General features: G+C 36.4%; 2 protein-coding genes across 2 annotated transcripts in view; one reads left to right on the top strand and one right to left on the bottom strand.

Moving 5' to 3' along the window:
- Positions 1-10,647, bottom strand: part of LOC113235946 (ribosome biogenesis protein WDR12 homolog) — a 15,353-nt gene extending 4,706 nt beyond the window's left edge. The window contains exons 1-7 of the mRNA XM_026471869.1: positions 10,589-10,647; positions 10,210-10,509; positions 7,588-7,728; positions 2,600-2,775; positions 1,920-1,984; positions 1,166-1,310; positions 164-265 (exon numbers count right to left, since the gene is read on the bottom strand). Coding sequence (XP_026327654.1) covers positions 164-265; positions 1,166-1,310; positions 1,920-1,984; positions 2,600-2,775; positions 7,588-7,728; positions 10,210-10,509; positions 10,589-10,647 — 988 coding nt within the window. The remainder of the gene's footprint in view (positions 1-163; positions 266-1,165; positions 1,311-1,919; positions 1,985-2,599; positions 2,776-7,587; positions 7,729-10,209; positions 10,510-10,588) is intronic.
- A 1,750-nt stretch (positions 10,648-12,397) lies between these two features.
- LOC113235720 (WD repeat-containing protein 75) lies at positions 12,398-25,282 on the top strand. The gene is made up of 11 exons (XM_026471588.1): positions 12,398-12,532; positions 12,633-12,840; positions 13,429-13,712; positions 13,906-14,096; positions 15,191-15,355; positions 16,147-16,334; positions 16,767-17,555; positions 18,289-18,430; positions 20,296-20,438; positions 20,795-20,983; positions 24,946-25,282. The coding sequence occupies exons 1-11, from the start codon at positions 12,423-12,425 to the stop codon at positions 25,249-25,251; spliced, it is 2,715 nt and encodes a 904-aa protein (XP_026327373.1). The 5' UTR covers positions 12,398-12,422; the 3' UTR covers positions 25,252-25,282.
- The last annotated feature ends 1,985 nt before the right edge of the window (positions 25,283-27,267 follow it).

The raw sequence follows: 27,267 nt of genomic DNA, 5'->3' as shown, positions 1-27,267 counted from the left end.
ATAGACCTACATGTTTATATATATATATACATATATATATATATATATATGCGTGTTTAGGTCTATCAGTAGAAAAAGATCCTTTTCTATGTTCCTTCAAGCAGAATTAAAAAGGTATCTTTGACACAGATATACAGTATTAGATTAATTTACTATGGAATACCTGTAGATCTAGGATCGTAGAGGCGTATGTGACGATCTGCAGATGCTGTTATAATACTGTTGTTTAAAGGAGACCAATCCGCGTCGAAGAACGCTTTATTACCTTAAAAACAATTTACACGCATGTCAGATAAGCAAATGTACAAAATAACATGTTATTTATTCAAATAAGTGCCACATCTATCAAGAAGTAGGTAGGTATTAGTAACATCAAGGTATTAATGTTGCCTATTTTTATGTGATGAATGTACGGAAAATGTCTTCGGATTTGGCTTTAATTTCGATTACAACAATTTTGCCTGACCAACTAACTTAAATAAAGCATTATGTATAACTTTTCAGGCCGACAAGTAAGATTTTTTAACTCCTTGCCATATACAGTGTGGAAATTACAGATGAGCAGGGCAGCTACCTTAACTGTCTTAGCTACAGGAAAACGGTTCTATAACACTGTTTATGAATTTTAAAGATATTTCGATGGGCGTTCACAGATTTTGAAAAAATGGTAGTGAGTTTATTTTGCGATTTGTGTCATTTCTAGTAAGTAATCTTACCTCAGTTCCATAGCTTTTTGATCCTTACCAGAATTAGGATTGAATGGCAAGAAAAAGTTTAGTGAAATTTGCGTAACTTTGCAGACTGTATTGTTTTTTTTTTAAATCTGAATACCAATCATAATATCTTCAAAATTCAAGGTCTTCTACAACAATTTCCCTGTAGTTACGACGGTTAAGGTAGCTGCCCTTGCTACCCGTCTCAAATTTCCACCCTGTATAACGAAGTTTCAAAGAACTAATTCATTGTATAAAAAGCGCAAACATTAATGCTAAAACTCAACACCATCATCGCTGTTAAGGTTCTTTTTTAATGCCTGTAGCTGCTCAGGCGCTGACGAATAGATCAAGTTCTGTATATACAGATCACATTATATTTCATAAATCACACTCATACAACGCGTGTCATATTTCAGGGTCACAAATTTATCTTCAATAAGTATACTAACCAGCAATGTCCTGCTTGATACCACCAAGTTCACAATCCCAAATCTTAAGTAAGTGATCCCAGCTACTAGAAAGCACTGTGTTAAAATCCATCCACTGAACTCCGGATACCGCTTCTCTGTGGCCTTTCAACGTTGTCAGGGGTTCCTGCCAAAAACAAAAAATTGTGTTATGTATAAGTCTGTATAAAGCGTCAATAACAATAAGTATATCGACAATAAGCGCACGTAGGGAAAATTGTCAAGACCTTAACGTTCATGCTCTTAGCCCTCACTTCCACCGGATTCCCTATCCCTGTATAGCGGGAGCCGTGGACAAACACATAGGTAGACGACCACAAATTACACCCAAACTCACGAGAGATATAACTGTAGGCCATACAAATATTTCTCCTAGCCCGGGAATCCAGCCCTTTACCTTTGTGTGACAGACCAGCATGGTAACCGTTGAGGCCAGTGGCCAATCTTATTTTAGTTACTTCTATATTTGTTATGATAATGCACGGAATACAAGATTCGAAATTATCAAGCCAACTATTTTCTTTGGAAGAACATAATTATACAGGCTGATTCTCAGTTTTGTATCTCTTATATTATTCGTAAAATTTAAAATACTCACTAAAGTATAAAAAAGATATTTATAATTATTAATTGTTTTATTATTTAAAAATTACAAAATATTCTGTAATATTATATTCTAATCACTGGTAATTAAATACTTAACCTACATTTGCAGAAATAAATCATTTGTACTCACTCTAGTGTTTCCATGCTCTGGTTTGCTTTTCTTCTTGACTGGTGCATTATCTTCATCAGAGAGACCTAAAATACATATGTAATGCTATTACAACAAACAAATTATTATTATATATATATATATATATATATATATATATTTCACATAAAGTAATAAAGCAATAAAGTGTACATTTTCTACTCTAAGTACAATTTAACTGTACATACCCACAATTTGTACCAACTAAACTGAAAAAAAAACTAATTTGGACATTGTGTGAATGACGTAAGGTTTCGATAAGGACATTGTGTGAGTGAAGAAGGTTAGTTTCTTTTTGTAGTACTAGTAAAATGCTGGACAGCCAGGTTTTATTTATACTGCGACGCAAGCATCCCTACTTTTAGAATATCCATATGTTGGCATATCCTTTTGATTGCAAATGTTTCAAAAGTAGTAATTGGTTTTCAAAATAAAAATATTGTATCTGGCTCAACTTGCTTACAACGGACAGTTGCTTATACCAAAAATATTGCTATCAGCGGGTAATTTTAGAGTCAGATTAAATTAAATTTCCTAAAGTATGTATTTACGAGTATGACAAATAGAACTGAAACATGGACCGGTTTTTTTATTACACTTGTATATTCGCTTTCAATGTCACGAATAGTCATTGTTTGATTATAACCGCATTAAAAACTCACTTGTACTCCACAAGCAGATATTATTATCCCAGCTGCCTGTTGCAAACTGGTTAGCATCTGCAGAAACAGCAAGGCATTCCACACCCTTGTCATGTCCACGACATGTCACTACACAGTCCACTGAATTGCCGGAAACATTCCACACCCAAAGCATTGCTGATTGGTCATGTGATGCACTAAAAATGTAAGAAATAAATAGTATAATAGAACAAGTTATCGTAGCTCTCATTTGAAATTATAGCCAACCATGTATTAAACCAAAAAACAAGGTTTTATTTATGATTGTTATTTGTGGTTGTGTATATATACATACATACAATATTTACATGTGTGCATGTATTGTAAACATTTTAAACATACAAATTGTTGCCACAGGGTGAAAGGCTCATTTTTACGACATTCAGTTATATGTTTTTAAGGGAAGTGTTGTGAAACACACATAAATATATTTAAAAAAGCAATGTATAATTTGAAAACAGGATAATTATACTAATTGACGCTTATTACATGTTGTCCTTAAAAGTTATGTTGATTAACACCTACAGCCTGCTATTAGGAAAAAACTCACCCAAATGATGCAAAATATGCCCCTGCGAGGGGACGCTAATTTTGCTGTTTTTTTTTTGCTCCAAATAATAATTTGTGGTGATCATAATTAAACATTACGTGAGTTAGCCCGAGCACTTTAATAATAATTACAAACAAGACATAATACACAACTGTCCAATTTTTTGTTTCTATTGTGATATTACGTAAGAGATATTAAGGTAGCCTCAAAATTTAAATGTTGTGCGATTGCTATTGCAAATGTTTTATACATACATATTGTTGCCAAAGAGTGAAAAACTTGTTTACGATTTTTCAGTTATGCAGGCCTTATATTTGAAAGTGGGACATACTTATAGAGTGCGTTATATTCCTGATTCTGACCCCATAGAAATAATGAACTTAAACTTTACAAAAAATATTTTTTTTTTTTTTATCGACTACTTCTTGAGAACATCATTAGTTATCGAAATCTATGCACATCACTATTATTGCTCCGACGCAGCGGCGGGTGGCGGCACGGCGGCGAAAAACAAAGCACGGGTCGGGGGTGGGGGCGCGGGCGCATACGCGAAACTTCAGACAGTGCACGCGCGACCTTGATCTAACGAAGACACGTAAATTATTTGTACTTCCGCTCGCCCAATCGCCGCAAAATGGATATTTATTCTAAAGTCGAATTGACTGAGATGGTGCGACTTTACGCAATAAGTGGTGATAGAGTGAGGCAAGCTATTGAAATGTTCCGAAATCGGAGTTTACGCGGAGGAGGTGAACAGTGTCGAAGTGTTGCGTAAGAGGATTATCTCAGCATTTCATACTGTGAGACAAAATATGTTTGTGTTGTACAATTTAAAACAAAATTTACTATGCCGTGCTCGACTATGCATTGTGGAAAACGGTGGACATTTTGAACACTTGCTTCGTACCACGTAAGTGTAAATAAACTGTAAATAACTAAAAAATCAATCATTGTAAATAATTTCATTTCACATTTTTAACTACGCCACAAACCTTAATTCCTATTAAATGATAACTAGTTACTAAATCATAAACTTATCTTTTTTTAGTACGTAAAACATTTCGATGATAGTTCAAGTAAAATATAATTAACATAAGCTAAAACGTAAATGTGAAATCATTGTTATTGTTGCTGTCTCACTCGGTGCTTGCTTGATAGTATTCCCAATATAGTACAATAATGTCAAATGTATTTTTTCGCTATTTAAATGTTTTTCTTTTATAAACAATTAATCTTAGTAATACCTTAAGATTGTCATGTGTCATTTCCAAGGGTGAGAGTCTGGTGACTTGTAGTACAGGCGTTAAGCCTTTAACAAGCACCAGCTCCCAAAAATAAGTTATTGGATGTATCTTAATTACTAAGAACTATATGTACGTATTTTTGTGGAGGAATAAACGTTATTATTATTATTATTATTGCACTCGAAATCAAGCGTAAAGGGAAATGTTTATTCCTATGTACACTTTTGTCGATTTGTCGATTTATTTTTTGTTCTATCCCATATCCTAATTTATTTTAGTCTATGTTAAGTTGTAACATGATTTACTATGACATGTATGAATATGTCTCTTTCAAATATACAGCCTGTATATATTTTAAATGAAGTCTTGTGAAGCACATTTAAATATATTAAAAATAGCAATGAATAATTTGAAAACAGTATAATTTTACAAATTGAAATGCTTATTACATGTTGTCCTTATAAGTTATGTTGATTAACACCTACAGCCTGCCATTTAAAAAAAAAATCCCAACAAATGGTGCAAAATATGTCCCAGCGAAAGGAGGCTAATTCTGCTGTTTTTTTTTTTGCTACAAATAATAATTAGTGGCGATCATAATAATAATAGTTGTTATGGGGGACTTTAACGCTAAAGTGGGATTCCCAAATCTTGACGAGTCTCGAGTCGGCCCGCATGGTTATGGAGTAAGGAATCACAGGGGGCAAACGCTAGTCAACTTCCTCGAGCACGAGGGACTCTTCTTGATGAATTCGTTCTTCAAGAAGAAGCCTCAAAGGAAGTGGACTTGGCGAAGCCCCGACGCTGTGACTAAAAATGAGATCGATTTCATCCTGACGGACAAGAGACACATATTCAGAGATGTCTCAGTGATCAACAGGTTTAGCACCGGATCTGATCACCGACTTGTACGAGGCTCTCTGAATATCGATGTCAAACTTGAAAGAAGCCGCTTGATGAAGTCCACGCTCCGTCCTAATCCACTCCAGATCATGGCGGGCTCCGAGAAGTTCCATGAACTTCTCGAAGCGAGATTCGTCGAGCTGAAACCCACCGAGGACGTTGACGAGGCCCTACAAAGCGTGGTTGGGACGCTGAGAAGCGAGGGCATCAAATTCTGTCAATTGCAGCGTACGGGAAAGAAGTCTAAACTCTCGGATGAGACTCTGCGACTTATGACGAAAAGACGCGATGACATCCAGGCCACTTCGTCAGAGAGGTCATACCTAAACAAGCAGATTGCGAAGATGGTACGGCGTGACCTTCGGAGTTCCAATACACGCCTCATTGAGGAGGCGATAGAGCGAAACCGAGGGTCCAAAGTATTCACTCAGCAGCTTGGAAGGAGCCACCTGACGAAGCTTACAACGCACGATGGCCTAACCGTTACGTCAAAGCCGCAGATACTCGCCGAGATAGAGGACTTCTATGGCCGTTTGTACGCTGTAAATGCTCCTCGGGTCCAGCGTGACAATCACGATTTGAGAGCCACCTTGACGCGCCACTATACCGACGACCTGCCAGAAATCAGTCAAGACGAGATCGTGTTGGCTCTAAAACAGCTTAAAAATGGAAAAGCCCCCGGTGAAGACGGAGTTACTTCGGAGCTTTTGAAGTCTGGAGGAGTTCCTATTATCCAGGAACTTCAGAAGCTCTTTAACTTGGTCATTCACTGCGGGAGAACTCCACGGGCGTGGAACAGGAGTATTGTAGTTCTCTTCTTTAAAAAGGGAGATAAAACTCTACTGAAAAACTACCGACCCATCTCACTCCTGAGTCACGTCTACAAGCTGTTTTCTAGAGTCATCACGAATCGCCTCGCAAGAAGACTCGACGAGTTTCAGCCACCGGAACAGGCCGGGTTTCGGGGAGGATATGGCACCATAGACCACATACACACAGTGAGGCAGATTATACAGAAGTCCGAAGAGTATAATCGGCCCCTGTGTTTAGCTTTCGTGGACTATGAGAAGGCCTTTGACTCTGTCGAAACCTGGGCTGTCCTGGAATCCTTACAGCGGTGCCAAGTGGACTATCGTTATATACAAGTGTTGAGATGTCTTTACGATGCTGCTACCATGAGTGTCCAAGTACAGGACCAGCAGTCTGAACCTATCCAATTACGCAGAGGGGTGAGACAGGGGGATGTCATATCCCCGAAACTGTTCACCGCTGCATTGGAGGATATGTTTAAGACGCTGGACTGGAAAAGGATGGGCATTAACATAAACGGCGAGTACATCTCACACTTGCGATTTGCAGATGACATAGTCCTAATGGCAGAATCGCTGGAGGAACTGGATCAGATGCTGAACAGCCTAGCATCCGCCTCGCGGCGGATTGGTCTCGGCATGAACTTTGATAAAACCAAAGTCATGATCAATGACCACATTGATCCGAGACCCATCTGCGTCGATGGCCACCTTCTTGAAGTTGTTTCCGAATACACTTACCTCGGGCAGATTCTGCAGTTAGGTAGAAATAACTTCGAGAAGGAGGCCAGGAGGAGGATTCAGCTTGGCTGGGCAGCGTTTGGGAAGCTACGTCGAGTCTTTTCGTCGCCCATCCCGCAGAGCTTGAAAACAAAGGTTTTCAACCAGTGCGTCCTACCAGTTCTAACGTACGGAGCTGAGTCGTGGACACTCACGATACGGCTAGTCCACCAGTTTAAAGTCGCTCAGCGAGCTATGGAACGAGCTATGCTCGGAGTTTCTCTGAAAGATAAACTCCGTAATGAGGTTATCAGACAGAGAACCAAAGTGATCGACATAGCTCTTCGGATAAGCAAGCTGAAGTGGCAGTGGGCTGGACATATCTGCCGAAGAACCGACAACCGCTGGGGTAAACGAGTTCTTGAGTGGAGACCACGACTTGGCAAACGTAGTGTGGGACGCCCTCCAGCCAGATGGAGTGACGATCTGCGGAAGATTGCTGGCAGGAAATGGATGCGTCAAGCCGAGAACAGGGCGAAATGGCGTGCATTAGGGGAGGCCTATGTCCAGCAGTGGACTGCAATAGGCTGATGATGATGATGATCATAATAAACAATTTCTTGAGTTAGCCCGCAACCTTAATTACAAACAAGACATAATACAAAACTGTCAAGTTGTTTTCCTCTTGTAATGTTACATAAAAGCTATTCACCCCATGGGTTTGCTAGTAGTGATCAGGTGTACCTGGCAAATACTGCTTGGTCTCCATTGAATGAAATCCAAGACACTGCCTTAACTGGAGATGTGTGACCTGGGATGGCAAGTTTATGTTGACCCTTAGTGCTCCAGATGTGGACACTATTGTCATAGCTGCCTGATAGAATCCTGAAATTAATTAATATTATAAGTAAACAAAAATAATTAATTATAAAATAATAGAAAATGCATTTTTATTTCTAGTTTTTACTTGCATTTTGTTTGACTTTACTTTTCCAAACATCATCCTAATTGCAAAATATTAAAAAATTACCAACCCAAAAGAGGCATTTCAAACTTCAAAAGAGCAGACAAAGAATTGTTTACAATATATTATGTGCCAAATTCTATGTATGTAGCAAAAGTAAGAATCACCAATTTGGTCCTTCATCATTATTCAGATATTTTGGAGAAATATGTGTTGTGTATGCATTGTAGGACTTTACTATACCTAATGTAGAATTAAGGTATGGGGGAGGAAACTCCTCTGGGAAGTTTTGAATTTAGGATATGAATAATTTTTGAGATTTCATTTTTGAATGATATAATGCATAGTGTCCCAAAGTGGTACTGTCCCCAGGTGGTGCTGAAAAGTCTTAGGAGAGCAGAATGGGCCTCGGAAGCAACTGGGGGCGTTGATGTTGTGCAGGGGGTGCTACCACATTTGAAAAAAAACTTCAATTTTCTGTATAAACTGCACTACAAATATGTAACTTTTTTCTTTTGATTTTTTGTGTTAAGTTAATATAAAAAATACATGTTTTCAATGTTTTTTTTTGTAGTGGTAGGCATTTAAATTTTTTATCTTGCCTAAGTTGACAGTGTGACCAATAAGTTTGGGAATCTATGATATAATGAATAATATATTTTGACATAAATGTATGGGGAGGGGCTACGAAAAGGCTCAACTTTATTATACGTGACGTCGAGTTGGGCGTTCAAATTAATTTTGGAGATAGACCTAGTCAAAAGGGACCCCACAAATTTTTTTAGGACGTTAAAGATTTTCGAGAAAATAATTTTTGAAAATCATGAAAATTAAAGCAAAAAAACGCATTTGACAACTACCTAATGCGAAAGTTACGTCAAAAAAGTACGCTGACGCAAAATAATGTCTTGCGTTTCGACATTCCACTGTAATTGTATCATGTGTTGTTTAAATTTTGAAAGTGTTTTATTGGTTTTTTAAAACACTATTACTTATTTAATAGCATTTACATTATATTTAAAATATTATTCCTTAAGAAGGTTACTTTGAAATAGTAATGATAATTCAATAACAATTTCGTAATTTCAACAATAAAACGCAACATCATTTATCGCTTTTGTTTTTTTTTCTTATTTCTCTTGGCTTTTCACGGTAAGCATTTTAGCCATTTACAGTGTTTTACTGCGTATTTATGTTGTTGTTCGTTGTGTATAAATATTGTTAGGTTTTTTAAATTACAATCGCGGAAGTCTTTCTGAGCAAAAACAAATTGGATCGATATAGATAGATATTGGAGTCCGTGTGTGCACTAAACGTCAAAATATATGATTTTGAGGTTATTTTTCAATTTCTTTTCTCGAAAACTATTAATATTGTTAGTTTGAAACTTCGTGGGTGGTTCCCCTCGCCTACCCCTCATTCCCACTTTTTTCTGTGCATTTGGTGCGAAAATATATAATATTGAGGTAGAAAACAGCACTATAGCCAAAGTACAGCAATCTTTGAATGTATTCTACGAATGCACTAAAATATGGCACATTAAGCTTAACGAATCAGTAGACGTCAGTACATATAGACTTAGCAGTAAGAAACCTATATATCACCTGGTATTTGTCAACAACAAACAAATACCATATGAGAATACTGCTAAATATCTTGGCATGACACTTGACGTCAAGCTTCACTGGAAAGCCCACATCAAGAAAAAACGAGAACAACTAGACATTTGTTACAGAAATATGTATTGGCTGCTTGGCAGACATTCTACGCTATCTTTAAGCAATAAACTACTATTGTATAGGAAGGTCCTAATGCCAGTCTGGACCTATGGTATACAGCTCTGGGGCTGCACCGCAAAGACCAATATAAATATTATCCAATGTTTTCAGAACAAAGTATTTAGGAACATTGTAAATGCACCTTGGTACGTACGAAACGAAGACCTCCATCGAGACTTGGAAATGAAATTTGTAGACAAGACAGCTCAGAAGTATGCCATCAAGGCCATTTAGTGACTTGACCACACAGATATTATAAGACATTTAAAACGGACAAAACCATTTGAACTAGTGTAGTGTTAGTGTATGATTAAACTAAATAGTGCCAGAGACACTGAATAAAAAGAACACATGATAAAAGTGTCTTCACCTTAATAGATAATAAGAAAATTGCCAGTGGGTGAATTCTTAGTATAATTTGTTTATTTATTAGTTTAAGTGAAATGTAAACTACTTATTAGTCTTGTATTTGACTAGATTGTAATGCATTTATAATGTACTTTACTAGTGCTTATAAATAAAAATTAAAAAAAAATTCAAAGCTGCTTGCACTTTTTGATATCTATAATTTTTTTTTTATATTGTTTTTACTGTTTACTGTTTTACGATTTTAAGTATACTGACCAGTTGTCACGTGCCTGAACTGCAGATACCCAATCATCATGCATCAAACAATCTTGTGGTGTAGGTGCAGGGAACCTTTCCAAGTATTCTATCTCAAGTGTATCTTCCGTTGACATGCCCTTCTCTTGCAAAAGCTCTGCAAGAGTCGAACAGAGCAACTCCCCGCATACTAAAAAGTCAAATTCTACTGCCTTCTCTACCGAAGCATTAGTTTCCTTTAATAAAGCGTTCACCACTTTATTCAAGTCCGAGGGCTGGTAGTTACTCTGAATAGCGTAAGGACTGTCTGGTACAGCATACCTGCAAAAATTTACAGAATAAAAACATATCTGCCAACAAATTATCACCACGCCGGTAAATGAATTGTTTAGATACTAACTGTTCTTGTTTAGTTACAAATCGCACTTGCAACTGCGCTTCTACTTTGTCTTCTGCCATGATTGTACCGATTACTTTTTGAAATTAACTTTTAATTTAATTAAGAAAAATTCTAAACTGAGAAATCTCTCAATAAACACGTACTCTTCTCCGCACGCATGCGTTCATTTGACAGTGACAGTTCAATCAGATGTAGAGAGTACAGTACAGCAGAGAAGCAGAAAAACGCGTTCAGTTTATCGAAATTTTTTAAGGTATATTTTTATTTGTAAGTCAATAGGGTCAAAGGGTATATTATGTAATTTCTTAGGTACACCAAAGATAGAAACTTTAGAGTCTAATTGAAGTGTATTAGTGCAACAAATGTATTTTAAAGGTGATTCTCTTATTTTGCTGTTGCTTAATCATTTTGAATCTCATTTTTCTTTATCTTTACCAAATTAGTGATTCTTACTTTTGCTACATACATAGAATTTGGCACATAATATATTGTAAACAATTCTTTGTATGCTCGTAGAAGTTTGAAATGCCTCCATTGAGTTGGTAATCTTTTTATGTTTGGAAAAATGGAGTCAAACAAAATGCAAGTAAAAACTAGAAATCAAACTGCAATTTCTGATATATTATAATTAATTACTTTTATTTGCTTATAATTACTTTCACGATTTTATCAGGCAGCTATGACAATAGTGTCCACATAAGGGTCAGCATAAACTTGCCGTCACACATCTCCAGTTAAGGCAGTATCTTGGATTTCATTCAACGGAGATCTAGCTGTATTTGTATTATGAATGCCATAAGGTGAATAGCTCTTATGTAACATTAGTTTGTAATTAAGGTTGCGAGCCAATTCAAGAAACAATTTATTATGATCGCCGCTAATTATTAGTTGGAGCAAAAAAACAGCAGAACTAGCCTCCCCTCTCTGGGGTATATTTTGCACCATTACATTGCATTTTTTTTAAATGGCAGGATTAACATAACAACATAACTTATAAGGACAACATCTAATAAGCATTTCAATTTATAAAATTATACTGTTTTCAAATTATACATTGCTATTTTTAATATATTTAAGTGTGCTTCACAAGACTTCATTTAAAAATATAACTGAAAAGTCGTAAATAAGTTTTTCACCCTGTGGCAACAATCATCATCATCATCATTCAGCCATACGACGTCCACTGCTGGGCATAGGCCTCCCCCAACGATCTCCACGACGATCGGTCCTGCGCTGCCTGCATCCATTGGCTTCCCGTGACCTCCACCAGATCGTCGGTCCACCTGGTGGGGGGCCTACCCACTGAGCGTCGTCCGGTGCGTGGTCGTCGTGGCAACAATACGAACGTATAAAACATTTGCAATAGCAATCGCACGACGTTTAAATTTTAAGGTTACCTTAAAAAGTAGTAGAACATAACTTACTATTTTATTTAAGAGTTGTGAAACGATAAGACGATGTACGGTAAAACCCAAAAGGGTTTATGTTAAATAAAGCTATTTAACAGTTCAGTTAATTTGTAGTCTATTTGTACAATAAAAAAAATTCCAAATTTCTTAGAAATTTTCCCAGAAAAATTTCCATTATTTAAATTTTTTTAGAAAAGTATCCAACAGTATATATTGTTGTTAACTCATCACTACTCATCACTGAAGATGTGGCAGTATGGTCTTTGATTTTAGCCGGTCCTTTTTCAAACGATTATAAAAAAACCGACAGTCATTTTTGTTTGTTTGTGATCACATTCACATGCGACATGTGATTGAGGTTATATCATGTGTTCGATTTGATTTGTTTATTTTAATTTTTCATCCAAAAGTTATGAAATAACAAGATGGGCATAAAAACTGAAAGTGAAAACAAAATATCGACCAAGTATACCTTCTGTAGAAAGGCTGGCAGAAATATCATTGAACACCGACCAATATTTTCGCCTGACGGAGAGTACGTATAAATTGAATACGTTAATTTCAATATTTTTGCGTTTTAGGACCTCAGCCAAACTTTGCAATAATATCTAGAATTACATTCTATCTTATTGCAGATTGTTATTAGTAATTGTAGAAAATGTTGTGCGTGTGTACAATATACAAACGGGTGATTGTACTCGCTTGCTCGAGACAGAAACGCCAGTGAACGAACTGAAAGCCATCCAGTTCCCCGAAAATGAGGACTACAACTTGTTCTCATGCTCTGACACTGGTTACGTCACTGCCTGGACGTGGGAAAATGGTGTGGTTCTGAGAGAGACTGTAAGTTCACAACTTTATTTTTTACATAACCGCTTTTGTGTCCCACTGCTAGACCTCACATATTTCCTAACACTGTTGACCATTATATCATATACTTATGTTTAATATTTCATGTGAATTGTGCAACTCACCAAATTTTTATATAATTAAATTGAATATTTTTAATGGTCACTGCAAAATAGAGAATAGAGTGATTGCAACACGCAACAATCTTGTTGAACAAATTACAAGAAAAAACACTACTTTTCATCATATGAATTTAGTGTTTAGTTGTTTTAGTGACTGGAATAAAATGTGGACTTATGATTGTATTTCTACAACACCAATAGTTTTCAGTGGGCAAGGCTTGATAATAACAAGTTTAAAATCACTAGCAGCAGGATACATATTAAATCCTGTAATCTAGACCTAGTGCAGAGTACAATAAGTTCTATATAACTCATAGGACTCGTAAATACTTCTTTGTTATTCATAGTGGCTATCCAAGATGCATATCTCTTTATCCCTACAGATATTCAGTACCAGCGCTAAGACGTAGAACTTTGTGCTGCAGTGGTTTAATTCATCAAATAATTTTATTTATTTCAGAAACTTTCAATACCTGAGGGCAAGAAAGTTTTGTCCTTTCATTTACTAGAAAATAATGAATGCTTCGTAACTGCAGCTGGTCGCAGACATTTGCACATGGCAACATATTCCGTAAAAACAGGGGAACTATTGTATGAATTCAAAGGTCAACAGGTTGTTTTACATTCCCTAAGCTTAATCAAAGTTGCAGTTGGACGAAGCAATGATGAACCATTTGCAGCGATTGTTAACGGAACATCATTTTTGTTTCTTCAAAATTTGCAACAACCTCATAAGAATATAAGGTATGTAGTTTAAGAAAGTGGTTTTTTTGTTAAAAAAAAATTTATGTAATTAGTTTTAATAAATAATACACACACTCGACTCGACATTAGGACTCTATCGCGGGTGCCGTGGACACACATCCACGGATAATTTGTGACTTTTCACAATTAGTTTGGATTTTTTTTGGCCTTCATTGCATAACTTTGATTGCAGAGTCCCAAATATCAACCGAATCCGCTTGATATCGGTAGCTGCGCACCAACATGAAAATGCAATAGCCACCACAGATGCACTGGGCCAGGCTCATGTGTACAGGGGAAATTTTTTTCAACACAATGGCGTTGGCAATGAAATATTACACTGGCATTTATTGCCTACTACAGCTGTTTGTTTTTCTTTACAAGGTAATTAATAATAATAATTTTGTTCTTCACAAAAATGATTTATACAGGTATAAACAAAGTAGGTATCATGAAAAGTAATAGTCGTACAAATTGATTATTTAACTTTGATTACCCAAACTAGGCACAAGCCTGTATCTTGGGAGACAGGTCGACCACATAATTTGACTTATTTGAGTAAAAATTACAAAATATAATTCAGCATTTAGTAAAAAAAAGCAATTTTAAATTATTAAACAAGAAATTATTTGGCAAAATACAAGGAACATGTTTGTGTAACTTACCTTCAGTATCATGTTCATAGTAATTTTGTTTATTTCTGTGTAGTAAATTATTATGATGTAATTAAATGGTGAAATTACAGGCACATGGGACTTGTCAACTCAAGTCTTAGAGTTACGGGCGCAGTGGCAGTGCCCCTCAGATCTTTGCGATTTAAAACTCTGAGGACACTACAACTGTTATGGACAGGCGTGTAGCTTACCATCAGGTGCACAACTTGTTCGTCCCGTCACTTGGTCACTTCATCAAGTCCTAAATAGTAATTTTTACTACAGAGATAAAGAGAATGAGTTAAATTTTATTAATATAATAGTATATTTAATTGAAAATTAATTATAAGGTCAAATCAATTATGTTAAATAAAAAACAAATAAGAACAGGACTTAATGTGTTTTACCAGTGCTTGATTTTTAGCGTTCGAAACATTGACTTAATTCGAAAGCAATATTTGTAAAAACTTTAATTTTAAAAATATGGACTTAAGGTCCTTCACCTCTCGCTAACAGAATTGTTATATTATGTTTGTAATAGTATTATGTTTTTGCAGAATTGTTCAGTGTTTGCATTGCATGAAGCTGCAAATTTTGAGTGAAAGCACATTGAAAAGGCCATATCTGCACATTTAAAATTAGTGTAATTTTACTTACAACAATTTAACATATTATTATTTTTTTTGCATTAATTTTACTGAATTTGTCCTTAACTTACAAGTGAAAACAGGCATTCACCTAATATGACTTAAAAAAACAACTGCTTACAACACAAGTCCTTACTTGGTTCTAAATAGCTTAATTAATGAATATTTCTCTCTATAGGAAGCTACCTCTACACCGGTGGTATGGAAAGAGTGTTAGTGAAATGGACATTAGGCAATTTGGCCAACAAGATAAAAGAGAAAATGTTCATCCCCCGACTGCCTGGACAAATCAGACACATTACTGCTAATAATACGTATGTTGCTGCTGCACTCACTAACAACTGTAAGTGCATATCACCACCACATTAGTTCAATGAACTACTAAGACCTTTTCTAAAAGGCGAGTTTGACATATATTATGCCTCATAAAAATAGATTAAAAAAAAAGAAAAAAGACGAGTTAGCTTTTAAAACTAAAGTCATTACATTTGTCTGACGTGTGCCGTGACGCGTCAGAAAACACAAGCCGTCACGTAACATTGCGACACACTAATATAAATCTAACCATATTAAATGTTTGAAACCGACGCCTTTCTGACGCGCTACGACACGACACGTCAGACAAATTTGTGTCCGTTTGGACAAATATTCTCAATTAAAATTTACATCAATGAAAGCTGATTCTTGTGTATTAAAAATTACAATGTTACAATAAAAGTTGGTCGAGTACTCTATGGAGATACTTGTTGCGGCAGTGAACATGATATTGATGTCTTCATCTGATATTTTATGAGATACAAGGGCTGCGTGGGATTTATAGACCAGTTGCGTTGAAAGACGAGATATAGACATGCATGTGACAACTGCGATTTTAAATATTGGTGAAGCTGCATCTCTTGAAGTTATTATTTTGGAAGATAACCAACGACAGATATAGAATTGTTCTATTTCTAACTGAAAAACACATGGGCAAATGTTTCTTTGTTTAATTCCAACTTTCAATGTATGTGTATATTGGTGTCCCTGGTACAATCGGTAGATGCCACTTTAAGCATGACAGTTAGGTATGCCAATTGACCTTGTGGAAATTTGTATGTATTTATTGTGTTTTATGTACGTAATTTTCATTTGCAGCTATAATAATAGCAAATGCTCAAATGCGCGTGGTGTCCACTATTCTGGAGTGCGGAGGCTTATCGCCCGCAGCGAGAGCCCTGGACACTCCCTTAGTGTACCACCATCGCCTTGACGGTCTGTTAATGGGCGGGCGCACAGGACACTTGCAGCTCTATTCCACTGTTACTGACAAAGTATTGTATAATGTAAGTATTAACCTATGAATAAAAATACCAGATAATCACACCAAATACACTCCTTGTGCTGTAAGAATCAGATTTAGATGGTGACAAGTTAACAAAGACGTAGTCGTTTTTGCTTATTTGTCATCTCTTTTTCTGTCTCTTTCTTTTTTTCTCAGGATTATTATTCCCGTCTAATGAAGGAGTCTGCTTTCATTGTCTTTTACCTCCAGTTTGGTTGGTTAGACCAGTCGTTTCCAGAAACATAAAAAAAAAATTATTTAAATCCTTCAAATTGACAAACAGTCCACTATATACTAATTCTGTGTCTTAAAACACCCAGTAATGTCTTCCTTATTTTAGGGATAAATACTATACAAATGGAGAATGAAAAACTGGTAAAGTATCTTAAACTTAATTACATAACTAACATATCATATTAATTTTATTTTACAGATAGACATAACAGGAATGAACCTAATACCGCCAGAGCGATACAACCTTATCCCAGCCGAAACAGAAATCACGTGCGCAGCGGTCAGCGCCAACGGTTCTTGGCTCGTCACTTCAGAATACAGAAACGATGGAACCACATACCCAGAAGAAAGACTCAAGTTCTGGGCTCTTCAAGTAAAAGATGCAACACCATTCAAGCTGAATACCTGTGTCAATCTTTCGCACGGAGGGTGTAATGTTGTATCTATAGCCATTACGAGCAAAGGCGATATTTGTGTCTCGGCCGGTGCGGACCAAAAATTCCGAATATGGAAAAGAGAGACCACGAAAAAGTTTATTATGAAAAAGAAACATAAAATAAAGGAAATGACGTCTACATGGGTCTGCCTCACAGCTTGCTATTACTCTTCTGGAATAGCTCAATTTCTTTCGCACGACATTTTAAATAAGTATAAAAATGGTGTTTTACCGCCTGGTAGGGGTGAACCTATACCGTATTTGAGAGAATACTCGCGAAAAAGCGACATTGTTAGGAAAATCGTTGATATACATAAAGAACATTCTTTGTTGAGCAACGCTGCTGTGACTCCTGGTATGAAGCAAGATGATGAGAATGGTATGGGTGGAGTCGATGTGTCGTTTGACGGATCGCTGATCGCGGCGTGGTTTGGCTGTAAGCTCACTTTGTGGGACACGCATTTATGCAACTTGAGGACTACGTTATCACATCCCGCATTACGCCCGAAAGGCATTCACGTTCGTTTCGGACATAAAGACGCTGCTCACTATGTAAGTGTTTTAGCTATTTTTCTTAACAAAATACAATCCTTTTACATATCCCAAATTTTTATCCTGAGGTTGCCTGGAAGAAATTGCTACATGGCAACAAGGCCGCCTGTTGCACATTAACTTCAAAGACTGAGTTCATCCAGAGAAGTACTGCCACCTTACCTATTTCTGCCGCCAACCCGTAAAGTGACCATTACTTCGTTCTGGTTTTGAAGGGTAAAGGTGCTGGCTAACATATGTTAGTGTTAGGTAAACACATACATAAAAGTTTTATAATATCAAGTAACGGGTTGCACTCGTACGCCCGGTGGCAAGGGATACGCCTGTCTATATCACTTCCAGTGCCAAGTTTGAAAGTGCATTATCTGAGGGGCACATGTGCCTGTAATTTCACCAGCACCCTTACCCTACTCCTACCTATATACCCTCCTATTGAAAACAATTTTATAAATGACATTGGCCAACATGTCGCAAAAAAGAAGTAAAAAAAATTGAACAGACTGCATTCATTGTCTGAATGTGGTGATCATTAAAATCTTATAAACATTATACCGTACTCACTATATACCTCCTAGGGACATAAAGTTGTACATAAAGCATATTATATATATACATTAACACACTTACATTTTTTTTATAGTTCTTTCCTTTGAACTGCAAAAACATTTATTTAATTTTCAATCAGTACATATTATTAAAAACAAGTGTTAAATTGAAAAATGAACTTTTTTAGGTAGCTTGTACGACACAAAATTGCTTAGCTGTGTGGAGCTTACTGTCCCTAACAGTGAAGTGGTTGGTGCCAATGAAGACGACTTGCCTCGCAGCAGACCCATTTTCGAACAAAATGGCTATTGCTTCCACTAATAATGATAGTAAGTAAATGCAAAAGTTGAGCGACTCTTGAACCCTAAAATTGTTAAGCTTGTATCGAATTTTAAGATCAGTGTTTTTGTTATTCATTATCATATCACCTGGAAGACGTCCACTGCAACACTGCACAGATAATTATTCATCATGCTCAAAGTAGGAAGTTACCTGTACTATGAGTACCAGAGCATCTTACTTCACTTCAGGGCTACACCCTACTAGAGGAAGAAGTTCATTTCCTAAATAGGTCCTACCGAGAAGCCAACCCGGGATGTCCTCATCCGGTACTGACAGTGCAAACCTTTGGACCATCGAGTCATTTAATTTAATTAAAATTCCAAAGTTTGTTTTTTTTATAATACCTATTGACGAGATGCACAAGTCGTGCGCCTAGTGGTAAGCGACACGCCAGTGCATAACAGTTTCAGTGTCACTCAGAGCTTTAAATCACAAAAATCTGAAGGGCACTGCTACTGCACCCGTCACCCCCTGAGACATAGGTTGACAAGTTCCATGTGCCTGTAATTTCACCAATACCCTTACGTTTCAAAACCGAAACGCAGTAATGCTCACATTACTGCTTAGCAGAAGAAATGGCTAAGGTGGCAGTACTTCTGGATGAACTCTTTCGCAAGGAGCTTAGTAGTAGGAGAGGTATATCTGCCGCTAAGCAGTAATATGAGCATTACTACGTTCCGGTTTTGAAGGGTAAGATAAGGGTGCTGGTGAAATTACAAGCACATGGCACTAGACCAACTTATGTCTCAAGGTGGCAGGTGTCGGTGCCCCTCAGATCTTTGCTATTTAAAGCTGTGTGTGGCACTGCAACTGTTATGGTCTGGCGTGTAGCTCACTACCAGATATACGACTTGTTCGTCCCGTCACTTGATATTATAAATAATCTCAGTACAGAGTACTAAAAAAACCGACCTCAAAAGTACGTGGAATTACGTCTATTTGCTAAGTTTTATTGACATATCCCCTAGTTCGCCACTAGGACACACTAGAACTTGACACTGGAGATAATAAAAATCGGTTCTCACTACTCAAAGTATATTGAGAGAAAAACGCCTTGAATTGGAGAAATAGCAAAATCGACCATTAAACTAATTGCTCCTAAATTAAATTTAGGCGCTATTTATAAAAATGAATCTTCGTGCGTGAACAGCCACCCTTAAGAGGTGGATGATTTTCTTCAAAATAAATGGGACCACTATGGAAGTACCCCCTTTCCAACAAAAAAAGAATCATGAAAATCTGTTCACAAATAACGGAGTTATCGCGTAACATACGTACAAAAAAAAGGAACACTGTCGAATTGAGAACCTCCTCCTTTTTTCAAGTCGGTTAAAAAAAGAGCTCTGAATGACTTCCTCACTACGGAGGATCGTGACTCCACTTTATCCTGCTAATTTTCTGTCTCCATCGGTTGCGCTCAGTCGCCTGGTGGAGTGTGACGCTGACAGGTAGCTCTAGTTGTTGGGAGATCCTATGTGACCACTGTTTGGGACTCCTACTCTAGGTCTAATTAGAAAGGTTTACAGCTAAGAAATTTAAGATAGATTATAAGTTTTTTAACCGACTTCAAAAAAAGAAGGAGCTACTCAATTCGACTGCGTTTTTTTTGTATGTATGTTACGCGATAACTCCGGCATTTAAATTTGAAGAAAATAGTCTCCTTACCTCTAAGAGTGGCAAACTATGGGGTGAATTCGGTTTCGCGCACTTTCCGGTAACCAATTGTAATAAAACTTGACGAATAGATGTAATTCCACGCAGTTTTGAGGTCGGTTTTTTAGTACTCTGTATTGAGATTTTTGGGCCATCGTTTAATTGTATATTGACGTCAAAGTTTATGTTTATATTTCAGTATATATATTTACTCCACACAATTCGATGCCAATTCTCACTCAAAAGCGTCTAGTCGACCCTCAGACGGGAGTGTTCAAAGAATGCACTTTCGGCGCCTCTTCAGGAGATGACGTCAGACTTTATATCATGAGAAATGACTCGGTAAGTTTAAGAGTAAATTCCCTGTGCTTTGATTCCATTTTCATCAAGCAGAAGGTGAAAGAGATAGTTATAATTTACTTCCGTACACAAAGAAAGGAGATAGATGATGCACCATATAATATATTCTGGTCCTAGATGTTGCGGATACAACGCCTGAACCAGAATCCATTTAATAATAATATTTATTTGTTTCTCCCACAAGATTTACTTATTTCACAGTAATTGTTTTGGACTGATATCGGACAGAGAGCCGATTCAACCGGTAATTGTACCTGTAGCATTTTCACGCAATGCTCAAAATGCTTAACCATTAAAACACTGAGTCGTGGCACACTACAGGTATTTGTATATTACAGGAAATCTTCTGCCTAGAACCAGAGCAAACGACGGAAGGTAAGCTGGAAGTGATATCCCGCCGAAACCTTCCCGCATCGAACTTCAGCGCGCTGTTGGCGGAGCAACAATTGTCAGAAGTCCAAGTGCCGGCCAGCGGACTCGTGCAGCAAATTGATAGTGGTGCCCTTGGCAACACTGCTATTGCTCAGGTACTGTTTATGGTACAAATAGTCTCCACTGCACTAACAAGAATAGAAACAGGCAAAGATGGGGTACAATAGGTGACCTTGTTGCTGCGTAGATAAATAAGTTTACCATTTGACAGAGATTATAATAATAATAAAATCTACTTTTAGTAATCTAGTTACTATCCTTGAATTATTCTAATATATAAAAAAATATTGTCAAGCCTAACTTGTCGTTGGAACAACTTTTTTGACAAAGTAACAAACGACACAAACAGTGTTAATTACCTATTATCTGATAGCCGTTCGCACAAGGACTCGATTCTCGATACTCGATATGGATGGCTCAAACAACCAAAATTCGGTATTCGATTTTTGACATCGCGATTCAATGCCATGTAACGGATTTTGTCGTATGATTTATTTTTCCTCTGCTGGAGGCACAAATAACATTTGACAACAAAAAGTTGCAGTTGCAGAGTTCATTTTGTATAGAGAGAAATGCACTGTGTTACTCCAAGGTCGATCCGTCCCAGAGCATTGAAAGTTGTACCGTATTTCAATTGAAGTATCATAAAATATACCTTGATAAATTTATATCCGCTACCTGTCCGTCTTCCAGTTTGTACTGCCCTTTTTAACATTTAACAAACAACTACTAACAAACTACAACTAACAAGGCATTTATTGTACCATTTTTTCTGTAAATTATCGTTTGTACCCACTACCATGTTTTTCAAGTGTAACATCAAACTGGTTCTTTTATAAAAGCGATCTGAAATGTCCCGTTTTTGTGTTCAAATTTGTCAATATTTACACAATAATACAATTTCGACTGAGGACTATCCTCTAATTTTGTACATGTATAAATATTACATTATCATATTTACAAATTATATATAAACAACACCTGTGTTGTTAAGTCATAAATGTTACATTGTAACTTTATTGGCTGTATCAAACAACGTATGCTATAACGGGGATTATTGTGGTTTTATTTTATCTCCATATTTGTGAATGTACTACGTGTACATGATATAAAAGAAAAATTAAAAAATGAGAATTACTGCAAATTGTTTTTTGCAAAAAAAAGCTAGAATATAAAGGTTTTAAGGTCGCATATTGACTGGCATACTATTTTAAACACAAACTCCATAGACGAGGCTGTGGACATATTTTATTCAAAACTTTACGAATGTTTCAAGTTAATGGTCCCTATATATCATCCTAAGCTTAATTGTTATTATCCTTTTTGGTACAGTGCTGCATTGATACGCGTAATAAAGGAGAAATATAAGATGCATAGAAAGTGGAAAAAATTCGGCAATCCGCGCGATTATGACGAATTCTCTCTTCTCCGCTCTAGAGAAGCAGTCGTCCAGGCCCAGTGTTTTGACCGCTTTATTATGAATAGTCAAAAACTCATTCGTTATTCCCCAAAATATTTCTGGAAATATGTAAAGTCTAAGAAAGGGGGATCAAATTATCCTAACAAATTTAAATTGAATACTGTGGAATACACTGATGGGGACTCAATTTCTTCAGCATTTAATAAATTTTTTGAAAGCGTGTTCATACATTCTCGTCATGTAAACTCCGTTAATTCTTGTTTAAATGCTAATAAGTATAAGCCTTATGACGTACTGTCATGCTTAGAAGTAAATGAAAAAATTGTAAACAAAATTTTATGCGCACTTGATAAGAGTAAGGGTGCAGGTGTTGATGGGGTTCCGCCCTTTTTCTTATCTTCATGTGCTGAAAGTCTTGCCTTGCCTATTTCTCTTTTATTTCGCCATTCCCTTAAGGATTGCGTTTTTCCTAGTATATGGAAAAAAGCACAAATCATCCCCATTCATAAAAAAGGTTCACGCTCACGAATTGATAATTGTCGTCCAATCTCTGTACTAAATTGTATTAGCAAAGTTTTTGAAAAATTCATTTACACTCAGATTTATCCATTGATTTCCCGTGGCATTCCGCATACTCAGCATAGGTTTATTAAGGGGCGCTCAACAGTATCTAATTTGGCGCTTTTTCAAACTATGTGTTAACTGAAATGGAGGGTGGTGGACAAGTCGATGTTATCTATACTGATTTTGAGAAAGCGTTCGATCGCGTTGATCATAACATTCTACTTTGTAAGCTGCAAGCTCTAGGGATACATGGCGATTTACTTCGTTGGGTCCGCTCATACTTGTCAAATCGCTCTCAGGTAGTTGTGATTGGTGGATATAAGTCAGACTACATCATGGTACCTTCTGGGGTTCCTCAGGGATCTCATCTTGCAACTTTATTTTATAATGCGTACATTTTTGATATTACTGACTATATTCAAGTTTCTAAACATATTATGTATGCTGATGATAAAAAAGTTTACATGAGCATTCGCTTCAACAATATTATTTACTTAACAAAATTACAGTTAGTGTAGCCAAATGTCAAGCTATTAGCTTCACTCGTAAGAGAAATCCTATTATATTTTGTTATAACTTAAATGGGGTTACAATCAAGAGGGTAGGCTTGGTGCGTGATCTGGGTGTATTCTTTGATGCAAAAATGCTTTTATCTGTTCATGTAGAGTGTATCGTACAGAAAGCTTACCGTAATTTAGGTTTTGTAATTAGAACTTGTATTCCATTTAAATGCCCCTTAACTTTTAAGGTGGTCTGTTTCGCGTACGTACGTAGCATCCTTGAGTATGCAAGCCCCATATAAGCCGGTCTCCTTGTTATATGGAATACATAAACCGAATATAAGGTATTCAGCGTAAGTTTGTTAAACATTTAAACTTTAAATCTAACCTAAGTAATCTTTCCTACTCGGAGAGCTGTTGTACTCATAATCTTCTTTCCCTTTAAGGACGTCGTCAAGTGTTGGATGTGTGTCTCTTATATGATATTCTACGTGGTCAGCTTGATAGCCCAGAATTAGTTCAATTCATTAATTTTAATGTGCCGAAGTATCGTACGCGGCATACTTCGCTTTTTGCCACTCCTTTCCACCGTACCAACTATGATGAGAACGCGGTTTTTACACGATTGGTTAAATTATTTAATGAGAGATTTGCAGATGTGGATTTGTTTTTTGTTTCCAAACACATTCTAAAGTCGCAGTTAAAAAATGGTTTACGTGGCAGCTAGGCGTATTATATTATATGTATGATTATATGGGTATATAGGTGTATGTATTTAGGTAGGTATGTATATGTAGGTTTGTGTATAAATATGTAGTTATAATGTACAATATATATTAACTTGTATTTATTGTATTATTATATCACGCAAGCACTCTTGATCTAAATTTAATTTAATTTTAATTTGTAAGAAAGTACCTATTTGTAATATGCGGTTATCTATTATTAAAATCTCAAAAATTGTATCTTTATAAATTGTTAATCTATACTAAATATGTACTGTTGTTAACCCAAATACAATAAATAAATAAATTAATTAAACCAGGTTATACTCCGTCCAACCATTTATTTAACTTTTGACAGCTTAAATTCTAATCAGTTAGTGATATCCTAATGCGTTTCCGATTCGATTTTTTATAACAATTGATTTTATTTATGAAATAGTTTTAATCGTGTATATGAGCGGTTTCAAAAAAGAAGATATTGTCGGATTGGGATTGTGATGTTGCGTTTGACAATTTATTACAATTTATTAGATAGGTACCAAAATTTATCAACTTGAATAATCTTTGTTACATAAACTGTTGGCTCGATAAATATCGGAGCTAAAGAGCACGTCACTTCACTAAAATTAAAAAATAAGTGTCCAGGAAGTATTGCATTTTTTTTATTGGTTGTATGTCAATAATTACTATACTTCGGAGCCGTGCGTATGTCAAAAGTTAAATAAATATTTGGGCGGAGTATATCAGTCCATGAAAATTGGCTAAGCTTACACAGGTTTAAAAATAGATAAATTAATATTCAATATCAGAGCAGTGACTGAAATTGTCAAATAATTATTTTATTACAGTTTTTGTCGGCCGCGCCTCACATGGTTCCTCCAGTCAGTCTTCTCTGCACGTCATTCCTCCAATACATATCTGGATATGAAAAGGCAGAGGAACCCGAAGATGTTGAAGAAGTTAGCATGGAAGTATACCAATTATCGAGTGATGACGAAGATAATGAAAGTAGTCAACTAAACGGATCATATGCGCCGAAGACAACACAACTATGGACGCCCAACTATGAAAAAATTAAAGAGAAACGACTTCAAAAGATAGTCAGTGAACCGCTGCTAGATTTGCATGCCACCGAATCTATCTTTGGTGTTTAGAGTAAGTTAACTTTAAAAATAAATGACAATTACAAACATTTTTTTTTTCATTGCATTTAATATTGTAGACCTGTTTATTATGATACAATCAATCGTTGTCAACGAGTTTCAGTTCTTCTTGCGACAACTAGGTGTATTCTATGTCCATTTTTAACCGACTTCAAAAAAGGAGGTTGACTGTATTTTTTTGTATATTTGTTACGCGATTACTCGCCGATTTGTGAGCTGATTTTAATTATTCTTTTTGGTCCCATTTAAGTTTGAAAAACATATTCCACTACTTCAGCACAACACTTCACTATAATTACCTATTTTAGCCGCCAAGCAGTAATGTGAGCATTACTGCGTTCCGGTTTCGAAGGGACATAAGTTTGACATGGGACTTGTTAAACTTATGCCCCAGGGTGACGGGCATAGTGCGAATGCCCCGAAGATCTTTGCGATTAAAAGCCCTGAATGGCACTGCAACTGTCATGGATAGGCGTGTCGCTTGCCACCAAGCGCACGATATGTTCGTACAGTCGCTTATAAAAAAAAAATAATTATACTAGTATTTGTATCAGTACTCTCATAATCGTGATACCAGCGAATTGGTATCACGATTATGAGAGTAGGTATGGTTATGAAATTGAAATCAAATGTTGAACATTTCTGAATTCAAGGCACTGTGGTACAAACAACATAAAAACAAAAATAAACATGTCTACTATTTCGAGTTCTCAAAGTTTTCGCGATCGTTACATACAGCAAATTAAACTATTTTTTCAGATCTTAATTGCGTATTTGTTTTTTCAAACAATACCAACGTTTCGGGTCTTTTACAGGTCCCATGGTCACCCGTGACCGCTATTTTTATCCGAAAAAATAGTTTCATTGACTACATCTACTATTTGATTTCTAAATACCGAGCGAACGCTTCGATTCTATTATGAATAGCGCGGGTCATCACCCGCGCTGTGCAACGCGAGTGCACCGTCAGATTATGCGAATGTGTGCGTCCGTATACGGCGTGCCGTGGATGTACATAGGTATGTACACCCACGGCACGCTGTATAAGGGCGCGTTCCCATTATGTCGTAACGTTTTATTTATCGTTGGACGAATGTCGCGCCTAGCCTGTTCTTATATCACGACTATCTGTTTTAACTGTGTCGTGAACGTTTATTTTATCGTTGAACGAATCTCTTCTTCTCTGTCTGTTTGTTCCCACTAGGTCGTGACGTCAATTTATCAGTTCACGGTAGTCGCCTTGTCGTTTACACGACATAATCGTTTGAGGCTGCGGTTATCTGTCGTCACATTTTTATCGTGACGTTTTATTTATCGTCAGACGACTGTCGTTCTAACTTTTCCCATTGGTACGGCAGTCTGTCGTCGAAACGTTAAAAAAGTTGTAAACGACAGCTAATCGTGTCGTTCTATAAGTGAACAACTTCGTTTAAATATACGAGGCACGACACTTTAAACTGCACGGCTATCTGGGCTATCTGTCGTCGCGACATAATGGGAACACGCCCTAAGTCGCGTTGCTACATTTGAATGGAGTTACACTAATTACTTTTTTCTTTTTTTTCTTTTTTAATTTATTTATCTTGTCAATTACATTTTTTACAAATAAGATAATGTTCTCCCAAACTTCATAATAGTTTATCGGGAGAGTTTGATTGCTACGCTTACATTACAATCACATAACATTTCATTCTGTTACTCAATTACAGCTCTCTAAATTACTACAATGTATCTAACAAATATTTCTTTAATTCATTTTTTATGTAACTTTTATTACCTTGCAAACATTTTAAGTGTGAAGGAAGACCATTAAATAATGTTGGAATTAAATAGTCCTTCGTCCTTTTTCCATACACATTGTTTGTTTTAAAAATACTGTATATATTTTTGTTTGATGGTTGTCAATAAAAAAAAACACCAATTACGGTGGTACATTATTAACATATTTTTTGGAACACTCGTTTGTTTAGAAACACCATACATGCGTGCGATGTATTCTCAAATTTA

Source organism: Hyposmocoma kahamanoa, unplaced genomic scaffold (assembly GCF_003589595.1).
Source record: "Hyposmocoma kahamanoa isolate Upper Pololo Valley unplaced genomic scaffold, ASM358959v1 88, whole genome shotgun sequence".
NCBI lineage: Eukaryota > Metazoa > Arthropoda > Insecta > Lepidoptera > Cosmopterigidae > Hyposmocoma > Hyposmocoma kahamanoa.
Note: the sequence above shows the minus strand (reverse complement) of the source record. Positions and strands in the feature narration are given on the sequence as shown.

Coding starts and splice junctions, on each gene's coding strand:
- LOC113235720 (XM_026471588.1), top strand. CDS start 12,423: ATGGGCATAAAAACTGAAAGTGAAAACAAAATATCGACCAAGTATACC. Junction 16,335..16,766: donor CTGACAAAGTATTGTATAAT/GTAAGTATTAAC, acceptor TTTATTTTACAG/ATAGACATAACAGGAATGAA. Junction 20,439..20,794: donor ATATCATGAGAAATGACTCG/GTAAGTTTAAGA, acceptor TGTATATTACAG/GAAATCTTCTGCCTAGAACC.